At 40.1% G+C, this 10,585-nt stretch overlaps 1 protein-coding gene across 1 annotated transcript; it reads left to right on the forward strand.

The window, feature by feature from the left end:
• Positions 1 to 303: 303 nt before the first annotated feature.
• On the forward strand, positions 304 to 8,042 carry LOC141433182 (uncharacterized). The gene is made up of 6 exons (XM_074095105.1): positions 304 to 487; positions 3,116 to 3,294; positions 4,773 to 4,966; positions 5,665 to 5,850; positions 5,960 to 7,210; positions 7,463 to 8,042. The coding sequence occupies exons 1-6, from the start codon at positions 344 to 346 to the stop codon at positions 7,624 to 7,626; spliced, it is 2,118 nt and encodes a 705-aa protein (XP_073951206.1). The 5' UTR covers positions 304 to 343; the 3' UTR covers positions 7,627 to 8,042.
• Positions 8,043 to 10,585: the final 2,543 nt, after the last annotated feature.

Raw genomic sequence — 10,585 nt, forward strand, 5'->3', positions numbered from 1 at the left:
ATTTATTACTAGCTTTAATTGATGACTTCGTTGGGCAGACGCCTTCCTCTAATCCCAAGTTCCTCACAATCCTCAACGATCTAAAAAAAAATCATCACCACATCTGCCGCAAGACGTCCACTTTTGGACATTGGCCTCCCCCATAGCCTTCTAGTTGCTTCGGTTGGAAGCGGCCTGTACTGCATTCACAAGTATATATATAAATATAATCAAGTAATCTGTCCATCTCGTTGGTGGACGTCCTACGCTGCGCTTATTTGTTACAAAAAATACTAACGCATTATTTTTTCTTCACCACCGTAGGTACGGGCAGAGGAAGCCCTGCTTCGTATACCGGTTTGTGATGGACTGGTGCCTTGAGAAGAAGATCTACGACCGGCAGATAAACAAGCAGGGCATGGCCGACCGCGTCGTCGACGAATGCAACCCGGACGCTGTGCTCTCTATGAAGGAGATCACTAACCTGTGCTTTGACAATGATGAGAAGGTAATTAAACTATGCCAAAAAGGAGGATGTCTAGTTCGTTTTGTTGTTGTATTTTAGTTTTCAGTGGTGGCCCTCATTTAAATTTGCTACTATATGCTCTGGGCATAGCCTTCTGCTTATGTTTAAGGTTCCAAGAATTAATTAATGAGTATGTATGGAACATTGTTTGTTGTGTCAGAAGTTGGTGCTGGTTACTGTACTATAAAAAGTATTCATATTATTTTGCAATTTTTACAGCACAAATCCAGCAAAAAGTTGGGGCCCCAATTTTTTTGCGGGTCCCTATCGGCTCGCATACTTGCTTCAGCGAAAAAAGTAGCAGCTTTCAGAGAAAAAAAAGAGTCATGAAAAATAATACATAATTTATTATTTGTCATGAATCTTTTCTCTCTGAATCCATTTATTGTTCAGATTTTTTATAAAACAAACTTAACCTGACCTAAAAAGTTATACAGGTGACCATTAAAAATTTCTGAAAAATTTGCTAAAAAATTATGAGTAAATTATATTATGACAAACATTACATTATGGCTTTAAGAAAATATGCAACTATCTCTGTGCTGCGACGCCCTCTTTTTTGCCAGGGGGGTTTTGGGTCACTTGGCTACGCCACAGCATTGCTTGTTAGTGTTTTACAGTAACGTTTGCTAGAGTTCCACAGTGACTCAACAATTAATGCCCGTGGCTGATTAAATTTTTTATCTCACCTACAGATTTGTATAGTAGTGTGTTCTGCCTATCACTTTGCTAATACATTGAAAATCGATTGAACAGGGCCGACTTGCGATACCTGACGCTTTCGCACATTAATTGAATAAAAAAAAAACTACTATTTTGTAATTATATAAACGAATTACCTTTTGTTAACGTTTCATAAAATATTACTTCTTTGATTAAGATACAAGGTAACGTTGTGGCTTATGCTCTAATTACACAACCGAGACCGTGAAATTTTTCGTTACTAACATAATAAAACATCGCGTCGAATTTCTTCATATTTATTGATCTGAATTTAGAATTAGTCACACTTTTGCCGTGTCTAATGTTGTTGCGTATTTGGAATACCTTACTATGCGTTTGTACCGTTATAAATAAATACAGGATAGTGTAATTACTATACTATTTTTCGTTTCGTTAAACATTGAAACTTAAACGATCAAACTCGCGCTAGTTTTTTAAGAATCCAATCTCGGAAGTGACAAATACGCCTTCTGTGTTTTATTAAAAGCATGTGTTAATTTGACCGTTAGGTATATGATTAACGAAGTAGGTATTAGTATTGTCCTTTTTGCGTGATGTTTTTGTTCGACCACTTTGTTTACCGTCTGCGGTCGGTCTCCTCTTAATACTTCACCGTTACATGAACATGCGCAATAAATAAATAAATATCACGGGACAATGAGGGCTATCGCGAATGAATTCGCCACTAGAGGCGCTAGTGTAGCGTGAGGTCTCCGAAATGTCAAATCTCATAGTTTTTGGGTGAGCTACGCGGGTTTATTTATAATTAGAATAATTTTGTGAATATTTTGCAATATCTGACATTAATTATGGCAAATATGCGTTCCGGGGCAATGAATGTCTGTGTTTTGAGACAGTTTTGTCTTTCGGAAACCTATACAGTACCTTAGTCCTTAACCTTAACCTTTGTCCTCCCTTTTTTCCGAACAAAACGGGAACTATGCAACACTGTGGCATGCTCGATATTTTTATGGTACGGTTTTAAGGTGTATTAAATATGATTTTAATCTTAACTTTGTTTTCACGCCCGTAATAACAGACTTTGAAAGCCATACTTAAAAACCTCACGCAACAGCGCGCCATCTAGTGAGACAAAAAACGATAGCCCTCATTGACCTAGTCCCAAAGTAAGCTTAGCAAAGCTTGTGTTATAGGTACTAAGCAACGGATAAATAAAATTATATAGATATAGATACATACTTAAATACATATTAAACACCCAAGACCCGAGTATTTTTCATACAAATATCTGCCCCGACACGGGAATCGAACCCGGGACCTCAAGCTTCGTAGTCAGGTTCTCTAACCACCAGGCCGTCTGGTCGTTCTATCATGATCGTACCTATAACACAAGCTTTGCTAAGCTTACTTTGGGACTAGGTCAATTGGTGTTACAAAAGCAATACAATAAGCAACAATTTAAAATTACAGTACTACAGGTCCATAATCTATGTAAACCCCTTTAGATTGTCTTGAGTGATTTAAATGCCTAAGGACATTGCTTTTATTTTCATTTTAGAGTCCCAGGTTGAAAAATCTTGACCTAGAAATTGCTCATCTTAAACTCCGTTTCCACCAGAGATATGAGAGGATGGTGTTGCGAGGAATGTTTTTTTCATTAACCAATAGAAACAGCACAGCACATCTCTGGTGGAAACAGCTGAGCAGAGCGAGGCGAGGTAAATGAAGCGTTTCTATTGGTTAATGAAAAAAAAACTTTTCTCGCCATACATCCTCGCACATTATTGGTGGAAACGCAGCCTTATCGTATTTTCCTTTTTTGCTTTATCGCTACCAAAAGTGCCACACAGAATAATATAGACTTCCCCAAAGTAACGCCTGCACCCATACATTATTAGGGATCCAATCACAAACATTTTGCCACAGGAATCGGAGCCAAAGGACCTATCAGAGCATAAAGACAAGTACTTAGACGTACTGATGCAGGGCATCATAGCCCAGCACAGCCGGCTGCTCAGCAAGGAGCCTTTCCAACACGAATCGCTGCTGGTCGACAGGAAAGAGAAGAAACTGTCTAGTGCCGAAAAGAGATTAGCGCAGAGAGGGTAAGATATTGCACGGATTTAATTAATACAAAAGCACCTTTTTATTTCAGTTTATTACCTTTCCTCTCCCTTTTTTCAACATGGACTCTTCATTTTTGTCATATCCACGTTGTGTGTGTTTTGTAGCTATCCACTTTGGTGTTTTAGCCATAAAATAGACAAAAGTCGCATCAATGTTTTTCTGAAATGTTTTTATTGCAGCTGTGGCTTGCTGAATGGTTATAAAATACCTAGCTTATATAACGTTTAAAAAAAAATATTTTGTCGAATTGATGAGCACGAGTGATCACGTCTTAGAAGCAAGAGTAAAATGTTCTTTGAAGATCGGTGTTACATTATTGGCATGATTTGCTTGCCTATCCTACCCTAATAAAAAAAGTAGACGTAGAACAACACTGCACCGGCTTAGTATCCAAGGGTTTCGTTGCACCTTACAATAATGTAAGTAATATTGATAACAGTACATCAAATATTAAGTTCAACTGGCTAGACTGGCTTTATTGTTCTTTTGCGATAAACATAGCTTTTGTTGGTTGACAGAACCCTAAATATGAAGTTGGTCAGCATTGTTACGAAATAAAAATAAATTTTGATCGCTCTATCTCGTTGGACTGTTGAAATCCTGTTTTAGTTGGCTTTACGTAATTATTTCCCTGACAAGATTTTATTTTACTACACGTTATTTCGAGTAGTCTATGTGGATTCTCTTCTGCTCTATAAGGAAATAAATGTATTAGTTTTTCATCATTACTAGCTATCCACGATTGACGGAATCGGCCGTTAAGTGGACCATATTGCGAGTGAAGAAGCCAGTGCTCTTACTGTTTTAAGTACGTGATATAATGTAAACAGTTTCCGCACCATTTTTTGCGACGCGGCAACGCAATGCTGGCATGGAACAGAGTCGTAAATTTTTTGGCGCCAGCCGCGTCAAATTATTAGACTTGTGCAAACAATTTACGCCATTCGCTAGCACTGAATTTAGAGTGTGCGCGTAAGACGGGTGTTGAAAAGTAGCACCGTACCATGCGGGCTAAAGCTACTTTTTATCGCGATATGGGAATATCAGGATAAAAAGTAGCTTTAGCATTAGCATGGGATCCATTTCTTGAGAATTTCCATTGAAATTCATTAAATCCCAGAATTTTGATGCCAGATCTAATGTATAACACTCAGTAGCACCCTGTCACGGGGGGACTGCTGCCTTTATCAAGATTTTTTTGATGATTGCAGGAAATGCTGACTGCAATATGGTTCTACCAAGTGTGTGTGACTATTTGCCGGCTCGGATAATACCAACATGGAAATACCGACCCGATTTTTGTGTACATGCCCATACAAACTCATGTCAGTTTGATATGACTTTTTATGGTGTACTCGAAAAATCGGGTCGATTTTATCCGGTCCGGTAAATAGTGTCTTTCCCGATTGTCATGAACAAACTTGTCAAGGTGTAGTTATATACTAACTTTGAACAGATACGAGTTGGAGAAGAAGGCGGCATCCGCCCCCAAGCCTACGCCGGCGTACCGCACGGTGCGCACGGCGGACGGCAGCGTGGTGCAGCGGCCCGTGGCTTCAGTGCGGCCCATGCAGCACGGCGCTCGCTGGATCCCGGCCGACGTCTGGCGCCGGCAGGGCATGACAGCGCAGGAGATGACGCTGCCTCTAGGTAAACATCACTATGATGCAGTGTTTTTTTGACGTCTTAAACCCAGTAAAGCCAGTAAAGAAAGCGGCGGAGCCGTGAAGTCTCAGCAATAAATGAATTAAAAGACGTAATTAACTTCAGATAATTACTTTTCATTATGAAAAGGTCATCAATTACTTACACATTAATGCAAATTAATACAAATCATGGAAAATAAAAAGATATCAACTAGTCATTTACGTTACTGACAAATGTTTTTTATTTATTTATTTTAAGAACACATACAGTCGTACATAATAATGAATGTTTTACACTAATTGATAACATTTCGATCGCTACCACCATCCATCATACTCGCAAATCCTGCTCCCAAGCAGCTGTGCTTAGTGCTGACGCTACTGCATTCCGGCACGGAGTTAAAGACAGACGGTGTAACTACTGGTACAGTCGCCGTCTGATATTTCTGAGCGGCCATGGTGATTAAACATCAATATGCACTCAAGTGCATGTTCTGATATTTTTGCCCAGCTCGGCCGCTTAGAAATATCAGATGGTGACAGTACAAGAGCTATTCTATGAATTATTCTGTCCCCTCTGTGCATCTATACTGTTTAGATTGGTATCGCATCTGCAATCCTCTTGGTGCTTGCGGGTGCGCGTTCTCCTGTTGTTGGCGTAATGATGATAATTGTTGTGACAATAAAAATATTTATTCTCAGATGTGGTGATACCAACCAACTCCGCTGAAAAGACTAACATAGTTTTGAAAGCGGGTCAACGCGTCATGGTACTCAAATCGCCAAAGGGTATTTACATGCAGTTGGAATCCGGCAAGATCATCGCGATCAAGACGTCTCTGGGGCAAAAGGGCGTTGACAAAGACAACAGTCCAATTGGAAAGAAGAGTAAGTCAATTTATAGATGGTTTTAATTTAAATAGATATATTGAATATTTCAGTGTTGTTTAAAGCTGTATATTTGTACAGATATACTGATTTTAATATTTTCTTACAGTTCTCGGCAGTCGACCAGGAAGTTTACCAGGATCCCTGAAAAACAATTCTGCAATCACTATCACTTCCAAAACTGGACCGAGGCCAGGCTATCAGCGAGTGATGACGAGACCGTCTATAATAGGTCACAACAAAATCTCGAGACCACTACTTCCCGGCCAGAAGATTGCTGACATCAGGAATAGGTTGGGAGAAATGAGGTCGTACGGTGCCATGCGACACAGGCTAGGGCAGCTACCGGGTAGAATACTGAGGCCAAATTTGCCAGGTTCCCTTAGCATAACCAAAATTAAAAAGGAAACAAAGAGATCTGATAACGAAAATAGCGACTCCAACCCACCAACTAATAAGCCAGAATCTGAAGATGATACTCAAATACTAGACAGCGACGATGAAGAAGAAAAGAAAGAAGGCAAAAACGAGCTCTCCAGTGTCCAAAACTCAAAGCGGGGTAACAATGAGCATTCAGAAGATTCTAAGTCGTCAACAAACCCAGAAAACCAAAAGAAAAAGAACGCCAACAGTGAAGATAAAATAGAAACCGAACCTATTGTTTTAACAACCGATGAAAAGTTACCTTCCGAGGAGGCTTTGGAGACCAAATCTTCCGAGAACTCCAACGACGGCTCCAGATCATCGCGAAATAATTCGATGGATACCGCCCCGAGTATAGATAACGTCGCGAGAAAAGTCAATTTATTGAAAAATTATAGACATCAAAGGCCTGGCGCCCGGCCGCCGACCGAATCTAGTTTGAGTATATTAGAAAGAACCGCCAGCGTCCTCAACAAGGAGAGCATGCCGGATTTCCGTAAAAATTTAGACGATATTACTCAGTCTTACTCTCCCGGCAGCGACGAGAAGTCGGGCTCTAAATCTAAGAAGAAAAAGTCTCCCAACAAGGATAGTTCCGAATCTCAAAGTGAAAGGCAGCCGATGAATTCGGGAATGTCGCATAGTGTGTCTAGTCTCCTCGGTTCCCCTGGTACCTCTAAGTCGCGGGGGGAGTCTGTGCATAATACAACTCCTGTGGCTCCCTTGGGTCAGAGCCCTATGGGTCTTCCTATACCAGGGATGTCGCACGATTCGCCCATGTCGCATCCCTTGCCCCAAGGTCAGGGTAAACCGCAGCCTTTGCCGCTGAATATGGCTCCGAGCCCGATGATGGGATCACCAGCGATGCCCGGTGACGGCACTAAACCGTATGCAGCGACGGGACCGCCTCCAGATGCGCCATACGCACAATATCCAGGTTAGTACAGTTGCGAACCACTTACATTTCCTATTATTTCGAAGTAATGGTCAATTGATAACAAGTCACCCGCTCAGTCTGAGGCCGTCAGGAGGAGGACCAAACTTTTCTGCGTTTCGAAAAAGAAATACCGTTAAACTTTAAAATCAGAATATCTATTTTCGATGGGGTAAGGCCACTCAGTAGACTACTTGCAGAATGTGGATATGTTGCTTTAGTATCCAATTAATTTGACCTTAATGCTTGTTTCAGGTTACAGTTATGGCGCGTACCCGAGCCCGGCGTACTACGGCGGGTACGGCGGGGCGCCGTACTACCCGCCGTACGGCGCGCCGACGAGCCCGGCGCCGGTGCCGCCCTACCCCCCGGCTGCGCCGCCCCCCGACAATTACCTCCCCCCTAACCCCCAGTGGTAAACTGAACAACATTCGAATATTAATGAGTGAAACGTAATTTTAGATGTTATTTTGAGAATCTAACTGTGTGAATGTGTTTATTAGAGCGGCCATTATTGTCCATTCCTCCGAGTGGGAAGATTTTGATGCTTTTTCAATTTTTTCTATATTTGACAGTTCATGACATTCGTTCGTGTAATTAGTTATTTTATAAATATTTTAATGCATAATTTGACATGCATACAAAATTTTACTGTATTTTATTTGACTATTTATTTCTCTTTCTATGTATTGGAGCTGTTGTATTCCAGATACGTTTTGTGAACGCTGTGAAATGTCCTATCACATTGGTACTTATTATATTATTATAATACGAGTAGGACGAATATACGCATGCACAGTTTTTAAAACATTCTAATTACCAGTGTCAAAATAAACTTAGTCTTTCCATTACCGTGGCTATGGATGAGTCGATGGATGTGATACGTTGATTTCTTAGTGTTAGTCGAATATAGTATGTATGATGGTATTTATCAATGTAATTTGTAGCCTAGATAGGAGCCCACTTACATAATTAATGATATCTTAGAAAAGTTCTCATTTATCCATTAAATAGGACAGTGATACGTGTACTCTACACTAACATACTAGGAGCGTATGCAGTGCAGGCATAATGCATGAAAAATGTATAATCTTATAAATACGTTTTAACGGTGTTCCGAACGCGATAAATATTACAAAATATAAGATTTCATATGATAGATGATTTCTATTTTTTATTTGGTGTGATGCGTTCGTCTAATTTGTAATAGAACGATTTTTTTACTTTTTATATCTAATTTTGACGGAAATGAAAATTTAATCAAAAAAGGTGAAAGTGAATCGGAATGCGCGCCAGGGCTTTTAAACGTCTCTTGCAACAAACAATCTATGAAGCTCTTCTTGAACGAGGCAGCCGTCCAGTGATGTAGGCAAGGTGCCTAAAAGACCAAGCAAGCAAATGTATTAGGGCATACGTTAGCTGGCGCGAATGCACGGTGCAGTTAGCGCTGCTCATACTATTTTTCAACAGGCGTCCTCCCGCTCCGTGCAAACCGCGTCAACTAGCGTGGGCCCATACGCGTAAGACTTTTGCGTAAGAGAAAGATAAACCTCAAGTCCACTTTAGGTCGGTACGCAACACTGCTCTGGTTCCTATGCGTACATGTAGATATATGTAAAAGTCTGATAACTTATGTCACAATAGTAACGTTACGTTAGCAGTATTATTTTTTGCTTGTGTATACGGAATTCGCAAAGTTTAGATTAAATAAAAACCGTAAGATAAGTTTAAATTAATATCAGATCATATAGTTTGTTAAGAAAACAAATGAAATGCTTCCCATGTAATTATCGTCTTTATCAAAACGAATCTCGCACACCTGACGAAAAGTAGGAGTGCTGGCATTGTTTTTTCTTAATTTATAGTCATTTGTGTGTTGACCTGTGTACAAATAAGTGTTCGGCATTGATCGAAGTGATACATAAACATTGCATTTTAAATTGATCCATAGTACTGTACTGGCGATATCTAATAAAGAAATCAGTAAACAGTAACATGACCATTTATTATTATTACCTTTGAGTTTAATCCATTGTACGAAATAAAACTTTATAAGAAATATTTTTTTATATATGTACTTATAAATAAATGCCCCGGTTTATTTTATTCGACATAGATTTTTATAATATAAATAAACAAATAAATAAAACACGGGACAATTCACACCAATGAGGGCTATCGCGAATGAATTCGCCGCTAGAGGCGCTAGTGTAGCGTGAGGTCTCCGAAATGTCAAATCTCATAGTTTTTAAATACACGCCGGATTTATAATAAGTTTTTTTTGTGAATATTTGCATAACCTGAAATGAATTATGGCAATTAGCGTTACGGGGCAATGAATGTCTGTGTTTTGAGACAGTTTTGTCTTTCGGAAACATGAAATTTCCGTTTTTTCCGCTAACACGGGCAACCTCTTGCTGGTACTACGGTACAGTTATATGGTACGGTTTTATAATATGATTTCTGTGATTTTAATCGTAAATGGACTCTGAAAGCCACCTTAAAAACCCACGCAACAGTGCGCCATCTAGTAGACCGCAAACTTAGCCCTAAATTGACCTAGTCCCAAAGTAAGCCTAGCAAAGCTTGTGTTATGGGTACTAACGGATTAATATAAGCATAGCTCTTTTAAACCACTAAATCAATAAAGAGATAGCACGACTTCGTATTTTTTACAACAAATTGCAAACACGGTGCTAAAGCAGCTAACTTCAGTCATGATCCGAACTTGCGAGCATAAGTGGCTTTCGAGAACCCCCGCCACATTGTGAAATTGCAATCATGAAATTTCTGATTTCTAACATCGCTGCACCGTTCATAGCCTAGTGTACGATACTACCTAGACTATAACGGTACGTATAATACGATTGCCTCGTGATGTTTAGCCATATCGATTAATATTGCAGGTGGTAGGACCTTGTTAGGTCCGCCCGGATTGCTACCACCATTTTGCTCGCATCCTGCCGTGAAGCAGTAGTGCTTGCATTGTTTTTTTTGGCGTGGAGAGTAAGACAGCCGGTGAAATTACTGGCACGTGAGGTATCCCATCTTAGCCTCTATGGCAACGTTGCAATACCCCTGGTGTTGCAGATGTTTATGGGCGGTGGTGATCTCTTACTATCAGGAGATCCACTTGCTCGTTTGCCATCCAGTCGATTTAAAAAAAAAAACGTATTGAAAGTGTATATAAACCGGAGACTTTGTCCCGAAGTTTAATAAACGATACGTACATTTGATTAATATCCTGATTTGGTCCTGGCGCTTCGCCGGCCGCTCTCGTGGCGCGCTCCTTTCTCTCGCTTGTGGTCCACTCGCCTCGCTCGTCGTCGTAACTAATTTTGCTGAACCTAAACTTTCTCTATAGGTACTATACTCTTT

Source organism: Choristoneura fumiferana, chromosome 12 (genome assembly GCF_025370935.1).
Source record: "Choristoneura fumiferana chromosome 12, NRCan_CFum_1, whole genome shotgun sequence".
Taxonomy (NCBI): Eukaryota; Metazoa; Arthropoda; class Insecta; order Lepidoptera; family Tortricidae; genus Choristoneura; species Choristoneura fumiferana.